At 52.4% G+C, this 12268-nt stretch overlaps 1 protein-coding gene across 1 annotated transcript in view; it reads left to right on the top strand.

The window, feature by feature from the left end:
• LOC140399362 (uncharacterized) overlaps nt 1-12268 on the top strand; it is a 166522-nt gene that overhangs the window by 122124 nt on the left and 32130 nt on the right. Inside the window, exons 35-37 of the mRNA XM_072488934.1 lie at nt 5097-5150; nt 6659-6917; nt 10305-10417. Coding sequence (XP_072345035.1) covers nt 5097-5150; nt 6659-6917; nt 10305-10417 — 426 coding nt within the window. The remainder of the gene's footprint in view (nt 1-5096; nt 5151-6658; nt 6918-10304; nt 10418-12268) is intronic.

Genomic DNA, 12268 nt, shown 5'->3' with positions numbered 1-12268 from the left:
TGAGTGACTCTCCTCACTGTGTGAGTGACTCTCCTCACTGTGTGAGTGACGCTCCTCGCTGTGTGAGTGACTCTCCTCGCTGTGTGAGTGACGCTCCTCGCTGTGTGAGTGACGTTCCTCGCTGTGTGAGTGACTCTCCTCGCTGTGTGAGTGACTCTCCTCGCTGTGTGAGTGACGTTCCTCGCTGTGTGAGTGACTCTCCTCGCTGTGTGAGTGACGCTCCTCGCTGTGTGAGTGACGCTCCTCGCTGTGTGAGTGACTCTCCTCGCTGTGTGAGTGACGCTCCTCGCTGTGTGAGTGACTCTCCTCGCTGTGTGAGTGACTCTCCTCACTGTGTGAGTGACTCTCCTCGCTGTGTGAGTGACGCTCCTCGCTGTGTGAGTGACGTTCCTCGCTGTGTGAGTGACGCTCCTCGCTGTGTGAGTGACTCTCCTCACTGTGTGAGTGACTCTCCTCGCTGTGTGAGTGACTCTCCTCACTGTGTGTGTGACGCCCCTCGCTGTGTGAGTGACGCTCCTCGCTGTGTGTGTGACGCTCCTCGCTGTGTGAGTGACGCTCCTCGCTGTGTGAGTGACGCTCCTCGCTGTGTGAGTGACGCTCCTCGCTGTGTGAGTGACTCTCCTCGCTGTGTGAGTGACGCTCCTCGCTGTGTGAGTGACGCTCCTCGCTGTGTGAGTGACGCTCCTCACTGTGTGAGTGGCGCTCCTCGCTGTGTGAGTGACTCTCCTCCCTGTGTGAGTGACGCTCCTCGCTGTGTGAGTGACGCTCCTCGCTGTGTGAGTGACTCTCCTCACTGTGTGAGTGACGCTCCTCGCTGTGTGAGTGACTCTCCTCGCTGTGTGAGTGACTCTCCTCGCTGTGTGAGTGACTCTCCTCACTGTGTGAGTGACTCTCCTCACTGTGTGAGTGACTCTCCTCGCTGTGTGAGTGACGCCCCTCGCTGTGTGAGTGACTCTCCTCGCTGTGTGAGTGACTCTCCTCGCTGTGTGAGTGACGCTCCTCGCTGTGTGAGTGACTCTCCTCGCTGTGTGAGTGACGCTCCTCGCTGTGTGAGTGACGCTCCTCGCTGTGTGAGTGACGCTCCTCGCTGTGTGAGTGACTCTCCTCGCTGTGTGAGTGACGCTCCTCACTGTGTGAGTGACGCTCCTCGCTGTGTGAGTGACGCTCCTCGCTGTGTGAGTGACTCTCCTCGCTGTGTGAGTGACTCTCCTTGCTGTGTGAGTGACGTTCCTCACTGTGTGAGTGACTCTCCTCACTGTGTGAGTGACTCTCCTCACTGTGTGAGTGACTCTCCTCGCTGTGTGAGTGACTCTCCTCGCTGTGTGAGTGACGCTCCTCGCTGTGTGAGTGACGCTCCTCGCTGTGTGAGTGACGCTCCTCGCTGTGTGAGTGACGTTCCTCGCTGTGTGAGTGACTCTCCTCGCTGTGTGAGTGACTCTCCTCGCTGTGTGAGTGACTCTCCTCGCTGTGTGAGTGACTCTCCTCGCTGTGTGAGTGACTCTCCTCGCTGTGTGAGTGACTCTCCTCGCTGTGTGAGTGACTCTCCTCGCTGTGTGAGTGACGCCCCTCGCTGTGTGAGTGACTCTCCTCGCTGTGTGAGTGACGCTCCTCGCTGTGTGAGTGACTCTCCTCGCTGTGTGAGTGACTCTCCTCACTGTGTGAGTGACGCTCCTCGCTGTGTGAGTGACTCTCCTCACTGTGTGAGTGACGCCCCTCACTGTGTGAGTGACTCTCCTCGCTGTGTGAGTGACTCTCCTCACTGTGTGAGTGACGTTCCTCGCTGTGTGAGTGACTCTCCTCGCTGTGTGAGTGACGTTCCTCGCTGTGTGAGTGACGCTCCTCGCTGTGTGAGTGACGCCCCTCGCTGTGTGAGTGACTCTCCTCGCTGTGTGAGTGACGCCCCTCGCTGTGTGAGTGACTCTCCTCGCTGTGTGAGTGACGCTCCTCGCTGTGTGAGTGACTCTCCTCGCTGTGTGAGTGACGCTCCTCGCTGTGTGTGTGACGCTCCTCGCTGTGTGAGTGACTCTCCTCGCTGTGTGAGTGACTCTCCTCGCTGTGTGAGTGACGTTCCTCGCTGTGTGAGTGACGCTCCTCGCTGTGTGAGTGACTCTCCTCGCTGTGTGAGTGACTGTCCTCACTGTGTGAGTGACGCTCCTCGCTGTGTGAGTGACGCTCCTCACTGTGTGAGTGACGCTCCTCACTGTGTGAGTGACGTTCCTCGCTGTGTGAGTGACGCCCCTCACTGTGTGAGTGACGCTCCTCGCTGTGTGAGTGACTCTCCTCACTGTGTGAGTGACGCTCCTCGCTGTGTGAGTGACGCTCCTCGCTGTGTGAGTGACTCTCCTCGCTGTGTGAGTGACGCTCCTCGCTGTGTGAGTGACTCTCCTCGCTATGTGAGTGACGCTCCTCACTGTGTGAGTGACTCTCCTCACTGTGTGAGTGACGTTCCTCGCTGTGTGAGTGACGCTCCTCGCTGTGTGAGTGACTCTCCTCACTGTGTGAGTGACGCTCCTCACTGTGTGAGTGACGCTCCTCACTGTGTGAGTGACTCTCCTCACTGTGTGAGTGACGCTCCTCACTGTGTGAGTGACGCCCCTCACTGTGTGAGTGACTCTCCTCACTGTGTGAGTGACTCTCCTCACTGTGTGAGTGACGCTCCTCACTGTGTGAGTGACTCTCCTCACTGTGTGAGTGACTCTCCTCGCTGTGTGAGTGACTCTCCTCGCTGTGTGAGTGACGCTCCTCGCTGTGTGAGTGACTCTCCTCACTGTGTGAGTGACGCCCCTCACTGTGTGAGTGACGCTCCTCACTGTGTGAGTGACTCTCCTCACTGTGTGAGTGACTCTCCTCGCTGTGTGAGTGACTCTCCTCACTGTGTGAGTGACGCTCCTCACTGTGTGAGTGACTCTCCTCACTGTGTGAGTGACTCTCCTCGCTGTGTGAGTGACGCTCCTCGCTGTGTGAGTGACGCTCCTCGCTGTGTGAGTGACGCTCCTCACTGTGTGAGTGACGCTCCTCACTGTGTGAGTGACTCTCCTCACTGTGTGAGTGACTCTCCTCACTGTGTGAGTGACGCTCCTCACTGTGTGAGTGACGCCCCTCACTGTGTGAGTGACGCTCCTCGCTGTGTGAGTGACTCTCCTCGCTGTGTGAGTGACGCTCCTCACTGTGTGAGTGACTCTCCTCACTGTGTGAGTGACTCTCCTCGCTGTGTGAGTGACTCTCCTCGCTGTGTGAGTGACGCTCCTCGCTGTGTGAGTGACTCTCCTCGCTGTGTGAGTGACGCTCCTCACTGTGTGAGTGACTCTCCTCACTGTGTGAGTGACGCCCCTCACTGTGTGAGTGACTCTCCTCACTGTGTGAGTGACTCTCCTCGCTGTGTGAGTGACGCTCCTCGCTGTGTGAGTGACTCTCCTCACTGTGTGAGTGACTCTCCTCACTGTGTGAGTGACGCTCCTCGCTGTGTGAGTGACTCTCCTCACTGTGTGAGTGACGCTCCTCGCTGTGTGAGTGACGTTCCTCGCTGTGTGAGTGACTCTCCTCGCTGTGTGAGTGACTCTCCTCGCTGTGTGAGTGACGTTCCTCGCTGTGTGAGTGACTCTCCTCGCTGTGTGAGTGACGCTCCTCGCTGTGTGAGTGACGCTCCTCGCTGTGTGAGTGACTCTCCTCGCTGTGTGAGTGACGCTCCTCGCTGTGTGAGTGACTCTCCTCGCTGTGTGAGTGACTCTCCTCACTGTGTGAGTGACTCTCCTCGCTGTGTGAGTGACGCTCCTCGCTGTGTGAGTGACGTTCCTCGCTGTGTGAGTGACGCTCCTCGCTGTGTGAGTGACTCTCCTCACTGTGTGAGTGACTCTCCTCGCTGTGTGAGTGACTCTCCTCACTGTGTGTGTGACGCCCCTCGCTGTGTGAGTGACGCTCCTCGCTGTGTGTGTGACGCTCCTCGCTGTGTGAGTGACGCTCCTCGCTGTGTGAGTGACGCTCCTCGCTGTGTGAGTGACGCTCCTCGCTGTGTGAGTGACTCTCCTCGCTGTGTGAGTGACGCTCCTCACTGTGTGAGTGACGCTCCTCGCTGTGTGAGTGACGCTCCTCACTGTGTGAGTGACGCTCCTCACTGTGTGAGTGGCGCTCCTCGCTGTGTGAGTGACTCTCCTCACTGTGTGAGTGACGCTCCTCACTGTGTGAGTGACGCTCCTCACTGTGTGAGTGACGCTCCTCGCTGTGTGAGTGACGCCCCTCGCTGTGTGAGTGACGCTCCTCACTGTGTGAGTGACGCTCCTCGCTGTGTGAGTGACGCTCCTCGCTGATGTTCCTCACAAGCTTTTTCCAGATTTGGATCTGTGTTAATTTGCATTAAATGGATGGCACCTTCTTTATCAGCACAGAGTGAAGTTTCATCTGTGTGTTCTATTTGAACCATAACCCAAAACACTTCAATCAAACCCATTCTCATTTGGAAAAGATAATATCAGGACCAGAAGCAATTGTGAGTGACTCCGAGCTGGCAGGAATCGGCGTGTTCAACGTGGGCAACTCACGCACGTGGTTTGATTAGGTCGATAGACAGAAACTATTTCTTAAATCTAGTGGCAGCCCCTCCAACGGTGATGTCAGAAAGGGAAGTGGGAATGTGGAACTCGCTCCCACCCCCAAAAATAGCTGTTACGTCTGAGGTCAATTGGAGCTTTCAAGACGGATATCGATTGATTTTTGTTGGGTGAGGGTTTGAGGGATCTCGAGCCAAAGGAGATAAATGGGGTTAGGAACCAGATGAGTCCAGAGCCAGGTGAATGGGGGGGGTGGGCGGGAGGGGGGTCCAAGGGGCCGGACAGCGTCTGTGTAACAATGGAGTGCGGCTGGTCACTTGCTCCGATAATGAACTGAACTGACTCTCTGAGTGAGGATGTCACCGAGGTCTGTTGCTATTTGAGCAGCTTGTAGAAACGGCAAAACAGAATGTCCGACCCCTGATTCAATCACAATGAAGGTGGCGCACTGATCAATGTATTCCTGGTAAAGAAACATCAGTAACAAATCCCAATGCTGTGTCGGGAACTCGAGGTGTTCCTCCTAACGGATTTTTCTTTATTTCTGCACAGGGCTTCACTGGTCCCAAAGGTGAAACAGGAATACAAGGACCCCCTGGTGTACCTGTGAGTCCACTGGTTTTTAATTGAAAAATGCAATCACGATCAGTAATTTGATGTTAGAACTCTTTGGAGTTAAGCAATGGTCCAATAGCAGCTGAATTGCCCACTGGGTTAGTCACAGGGCAATACTGTACAATTATTATGTAATATTGGGGTGGGTCACAGTATCCCCTCTGTACAGTGGGTCACAGCATCCCCTCTGTACAGTGAGTCACAGTATCCCCTCTGTACAGTGAGTCACAGTATCCCCTCTGTACAGTGGGTCACAGTATCCCCTCTGTACAGTGGGTCACAGTATCCCCTCTGTACAGTGAGTCACAGTATCCCCTCTGTACAGTGAGTCACAATATCCCCTCTGTACAGTGTGGGTCACAGTATCCCCTCTGTACAGTGGGTCACAGTATCCCCTCTGTACAGTGAGTCACAGTATCCCCTCTGTACAGTGAGTCACAGTATCCCCTCTGTACAGTGAGTCACAGTATCCCCTCTGTACAGTGTGGGTCACAGTATCCCCTCTGTACAGTGAGTCACAATATCCCCTCTGTACAGTGGGTCACAGTATCCCCTCTGTACAGTGAGTCACAGTATCCCCTCTGTACAGTGAGTCACAGTATCCCCTCTGTACAGTGTGGGTCACAATATCTCTCTGTACAGTGTGGGTCACTGTATCCCCTCTGTACAGTGAGTCACAGTATCCCCTCTGTACAGTGTGGGTCACAGTATCCCCTCTGTACAGTGTGGGTCACAGTATCCCCTCTGTACAGCGAGTCACAGTGTCCCCTCTGTACAGTGTGGGTCACAATATCCCTCTGTACAGTGAGTCACAGTATCCCCTCTGTACAGTGAGTCACAGTATCCCCTCTGTACAGTGAGTCACAGTATCCCCTCTGTACAGTGTGGTTCACAGTATCCCCTCTGTACAGTGAGTCACAGTATCCCCTCTGTATAGTGGGTCACAGTATCCCCTCTGTACAGTGTGAGTCACAGTATCCCCTCTGTACAGTGAGTCACAGTAACCCCTCTGTACAGTGAGTCACAGTATCCCCTCTGTACAGTGTGGGTCACAATATCCCCTCTGTACAGTGAGTCACAGTATCCCCTCTGTACAGTGGGTCACTGTATCCCCTCTGTACAGTGAGTCACAGTATCCCCTCTGTACAGTGAGTCACAGTATCCCCTCTGTACAGTGGGCCACAATATCCCCTCTGTACAGTGAGTCACAGTATCCCCTCTGTACAGTGAGTCACAGTATCCCCTCTGTACAGTGGGCCACAATATCCCCTCTGTACAGTAGGTCACAATATCCCGTCCGCTGTGGCCCTCAATGTTTTCTCCTCATCTGCCCCAACTCAGATGTGAGTTCCATTGTGTCCATCCGATGTAGAGTTATTATACGAAATTCAGTTGACATTGTTGAATGGTCCCATTTAGCCCAATGGACATGTGAACCACTCTATGGAGATAATTTCTACTTTTAGATCAATTCAAATTCTCTTTTCTTTTCATTGAAGGGCCCCACTGGTGAGGTCATTCAGCCCTTCCCAATGCACGCGTCATCGAGAGCTAAGCGTTCCATCGATGCAAGCCAACTGTTAGAAGAGGGGATTCCTGATAACTATCTGGACTACGCAGACGGAATGGAAGAGATCTTTGGTTCTCTGAACTCACTGAAGCTGGAGATTGAGCAGATGAAGCACCCCATGGGTACACAGCACAACCCGGCGCGAACGTGCAAAGACCTGCATCTCTGTCACCCTGACTTCCCAGATGGTAAGGTCACAATGTGACAAATTAATGTCCACCTAATTCTCCTACAAGGAAGCTGTTCAGACAAGGCTTGGAATGCCTTCGGCCAAGGATACCAGGGGATCAGCTAATTGAGGTGTTACAGATAATTAAAGGATTTGATCATTTTTTTCAGTGTAATTTCAGTAATGTCACTGGGCTAGTAATCGAGAGGCCCAGGCTAAGGTTCCAGGAAAGTAGGTTCAAATCCCATCAAGGCACTGGTGGAATTTAAATTAAATCAATAAAACAAAGAACAAAGAAATGTACAGCATAGGAACAGGCCGTTCGGCCCTCCAAGCCTGTGCCGACCATGCTGCCCGACTAAACTACAATCTTCTACACTTCCTGGGTCCGTATCCCTCTATTTCCATCCTATTCATGTATTTGTCAAGATGCCCCTTAAATGTCACTATCGTCCCTGCTTCCATCACCTCCTCCGGCAGCGAGTTCCAGGCACCCACTACCCTCTGTGTAAAAAAACTTGCCTCGTACATCTACTCTAAACATTGCCCCTCGCACCTTAAACCTATGCCCCCTAGTAATTGACCCCTCTACCCCAGGGAAAAGCCTCTGAGTATCCACTCTGTCTATGCCCCTCATAATTTTCTAGATTTCTGTCAGGTCGCCCCTCAACCTCTTTCGTTCCAGTGAGAACAAACCGAGTTTATTCAACTGCTCCTCATAGCTAATGCCCTCCATACCAGGCAACATTCTGGTAAATCTCTTCTGCACCCTCTCTAAAGCCTCCACATCCTTCTGGTAGTGTGGCGACCAGAATTGAACACTATACTCCAAGTGTGGCCTAACTAAGGTTCTATACAGCTGCAACATGACTTGCCAATTCTTATACTCAATGCCCCGGCCAATGAAGGCAAGCATGCCGTATGCCTTCTTGACTACCTTCTCCACCTGTGTTGCCCCTTTCAGTGACCTGCGGACCTGTACATCCAGATCCCTCTGCCTGTCAATATTCTGAAGGGTTCTACCATCTACTGTATAGTTCCCATCTGTATTAGACCTTCCAAAATGTATCACCTTGTATGTGTCCGGATTAAACTCCATCTGCCATCTCTCCGCCCAAATCTCCAAACAATCTAAATCCTGCTGTATCCTCTGACAGTCCTCATCGCTATCCGCAATTCCACCAACCTTTGTGTCGTCTGCAAACTTACTAATCAGACCTGTTCATTTTCCTCCAAATCATTTATATATACTACAAACAGCAAAGGTCCCAGCACTGATCCCTGCGGAACACCAGTAGACACAACCTTCCATTCGGAAAAGCACCCTGCCACTCCTGCCCTGTGTCCTCTATGATCCAGCCAGTTCTGTATCCATCTTGCCACCTCACCTCTGATCCTGCGTGACTTCACCTTCTGTACCAGTCTGCCATGAGGGACCTTGTCAAAATCTAGAATATAAAACTCGTCCCAGTAACGCTGACCATCAATTGTCATAGTAACCCGTCTGGTTCACTAATGTCCTTGAGGGAAGGAAGTCTGCCGTCCTTACCCGGCCTGGCCTACATGTGACTCCAGTCCTTCGTCAACGTGGTTGACTCTTAATTAGGGATGGGCAACATAGGCTCATCCAGCAAAACTGACAGAAAGTATTTATTTCCTCGGGTGGGGGGTGTAGTGTAAGGGTCCAGAACATATAGGGTTAATGTGGGACTGAGTACAGTACCACCCACACAGTGTTAGAGATCACGTGACTTACACTTAGGGGTCACTCTGGTTTTGGACTGAGCTGTATGAAGACCCAAGCTTCAACCTGTTATTGTGTATTTGTAAATATTTATAGGAGCCAGTAAAAACTAATTAACTTACACGTGACTGCGAAGAGTTCTTCAGACCTATCGAATTGCAACAGGGGAACCATACATGGGGGTGAAATCTTTAAATTAGTGTTCTTAAAATTTGATTCATCCTTGATCAAATTGAATCAATGGAGCAAATCAAACAGTTCTCCTTCTTCCAGTAATCCACTGGATCACTTCCACACTTCTGGAATGTCAGTGCTCCACCGGTATTGTAACCCGAGGTGTCGCACCGACCGTTATATTGTCTCGGGGTTAGCGACATCGATCTGCCCTCCATCTCTCTCCGAATAGCACTCTGACAATCCATCAACTTCATGGTGTGAGTTTGGAAACTCGTCCATTGGAACCTGAGGTCTAACGCAATCATAGATTGCAAATAAGATTATCTGTCAGAATATTATACATTGTGTGAAGCAATTAATTCGTTTCTGCCTATTTTCCTGAATGTTGTTATGACAACAAGAGTAGCCTTGGAAAAGATGATAAATGTGTTGTTGAGAGAAGTGAGGACCGGAGGGCAAAATTCATTGGTACACCGCAGAAGGTCCACAATCCCTTATTCTGAGAAAACTTTATTCTTGTACATCCACAGGGTGTGGGTATTGCTGGCAAGACCAGCATTCATTGCCCATCCCTAAATCCCCCTTCAGAAGGTGGGGGTGAGCTGCCTTCTTGAGCCGCTGCAGTCCCTGAGGTGTAGGTACACCCACTGTGCTGTTAGGGAGGGAGTTCCCGGATGTTGCCCCAGCGACAGTGAAGGAGCGGCCGATATATTTCCCAGTCAGGGCGGTGAGTGACTCGGAGGGGAACCTCCAGGTGGTGGGGTTCCCGGGTATCTGCTGCTCTTGTCCTTCTAGATGACAATGGTCGTGGGTTTGGAGGGTGCTGTCTAAGGATCCTTGTGAAAGTTCAGTGAAGGATCACAGCATAAAACTCAGTTGGAGAGAGTAGAAGAGAAAGACATGGGCGGGATTCTCCGTTGCTCGACACCGATATTGTAATCGCCGATTGGGTGGAGAATCTATTCCCACGCCCAAATCGGAGGCGACGCCGGTTCGACGCCAGTTTTCGAGTCACCGCCTCCTCTGAAATGGCATCATTAAGTCACGTGACGCACACCGTTGCAACGGCGTTGGCGTGTCATCAGCAGGTCCTCCCGCGATGCTCTGTGTTCCCAGCCGCGCGCGTGTCCTGTGGACAGTGGGAAAGGGGGACATGGAGGAGACGTGGAGAACGACAGCTTTACAGTGCCAGTGTTGGAGGATGAAACACTGCGCGAAGGATATAGACAGGAGGAAGACTAGGTGAAATGGCAGATTAGGAGTGAGATTAGAGGGAGAGGGGCCTTTTGGGAGCTCTGATCAAAGTGATATCAATAATGTGTAAGATAATGGAAAGGTTTGGGCGAGAGAGCAGCAGAGGGAGCTCTGCATATATCAGCTTGGTTCAATAGCCCGACAGTAACAGGTCTGTCCTGGGGTTAGTGGACAGACTGAAGTATTGATTTCCCCTTCCACCTGCTCAACTGTCATTTATCTTCCTGACAGGTGAGTACTGGATTGATCCAAACCAAGGCTGCTCCAGGGACTCGTTCAAAGTTTTCTGTAACTTCACCTCTGGAGGAGAGACTTGCATCTTCCCGGACAAGAAATCAGAAGGAGTAAGTCTTTCTCTGTTTCTCCTCAGCTCACGACTCAAGGTGTTGCGTATTCATATCAGCAACATTGCACAGGGATTTTACAAAGCAGATTTCTCCAGGGTAGATTTTGATTGGTTGCTGCTGATGTTGAACTATCCTGAATTTCAATCCCATTAAAATCAGTAAAAATTAGAATTGGTCTGATTCAGATATTCTGCAACAGAGGCTTCACACTCGAGTGACAACTTCACAAATTAACCCAAGGTGTCCTCCACGAAAGGTGAGGGTGGTGAATCCTCCGGAGTCAATGTGGACAGAGATTCCACCAACCACCCATCATACATATGGTGGCCAATCACCAGAAGCTTCAGAAAATGCCCAGCACAGCTCCAACCATTCAGAAACTTTATGGTAGATTGTTAACACAAGCCCCTCCCTCAATCCCTCAACTCCCCTCTGTGTGTCCTATGATCCTGTCTCGCAATGACTCGACAGAACTGCTGGTGACTCAGCCAGAACTAGGGTTTATTAATGTACACATGGTAACAATCAGATACAGACCAAGTTATCATAGAGTTACATTAGACTCTCCTGGAACTATCCTTATGTGTGACTGTCCTCATGTACACCTTACCACCTTCTGTTGGTAGGTGCATGTCACCTGACAGATAACTGACGCCACCTGCTGGTGGGAGGTCACACTGCTGAGTACATCTAATATTATCTGCAGGCATATAACCACACACTCCACCAACAATCCCTCAACTCCCCTCCTCCACAAACCCTCGACTCCCCTCCTCCACAATCCCTCACCATTCATCCCTCAACTCCCCTCCTCCACAAACCCTCGACTCCCCTCCACCACAATACCTCACCATTCATCCCTCAAACCCCTCCTCCACAAACCCTCGACTCCCCTCCACCACAATCCCTCACCCACGTCCCTCAACTCCCCTCACCAACGTCCCTCAACTCCCCTCCCCCACAATCCCTCAACTCCCCTCACCCACGTCCCTCAACACCCCTCCCCCACAATCCCTCAAAACCCCTCCCCACATCTTCAACTCTCCTCTCCCGCAATCCCTCAAACCCCTCCCCCACAATCCCTCAAACCCCTCCCCCACAATCCCTCAAACCCCTCCCCACAATCCCTCAAACCCCTCCCCCACAATCCCTCAAACCCCTCCCCCACAATCCCTCAAACCCCTCCCCCACAATCCCTCAACCCCGCTCCCCCACAATCCCTCAAACCCCTCCCCCACAATCCCTCAAACCCCTCCCCACAATCCCTCAACTCCTCACCCCCACAATCCCTCAAACCCGCTCCCCCACAATCCCTCAAACCCGCTCCCCCACAAACCGTCAACTCCGCTCCCCCACAATCCCACAACTCCCCTCTCCCACAATCCCTCAAACCCGCTCCCCCACAAACCGTCAACTCCCCTCCCCCACAATCCCTCAAATACCCTCCCCTACATCCCTCAACTCCTCACCCCCACAATCCCTCAACTCCCCTCTCCCACAATCCCTCAAACCCCTCCCCACAATCCTTCAACTCCGCTACCCCACAATCCCACAACTCCCCCACAATCCCTCAACTCCCCTCCCCCACAAACCCTCAAATCCCCTCCCCCACAATCCCTCAAACCCCTCCCCACAATCCTTCAACTCCGCTCCCCCACAATCCCACAACTCCCCCACAATCCCTCAACTCCCCTCCCCCACAATCCCACAACTCCCCTCCCCCACAATCCCTCAACTCCCCTCCCCCACATCCCTCAACTCCCCTCCCCCACAATCCCTCAAATACCCTCCCCACATCCCTCAACTCCCCTCCCCCACATCCTCAACTCCCCTCCTCCACATTCCCTC

Source organism: Scyliorhinus torazame, chromosome 22 (genome assembly GCF_047496885.1).
Source record: "Scyliorhinus torazame isolate Kashiwa2021f chromosome 22, sScyTor2.1, whole genome shotgun sequence".
Taxonomy (NCBI): domain Eukaryota; kingdom Metazoa; phylum Chordata; class Chondrichthyes; order Carcharhiniformes; family Scyliorhinidae; genus Scyliorhinus; species Scyliorhinus torazame.
This window is presented reverse-complemented; position numbering and strand designations above follow the sequence as displayed.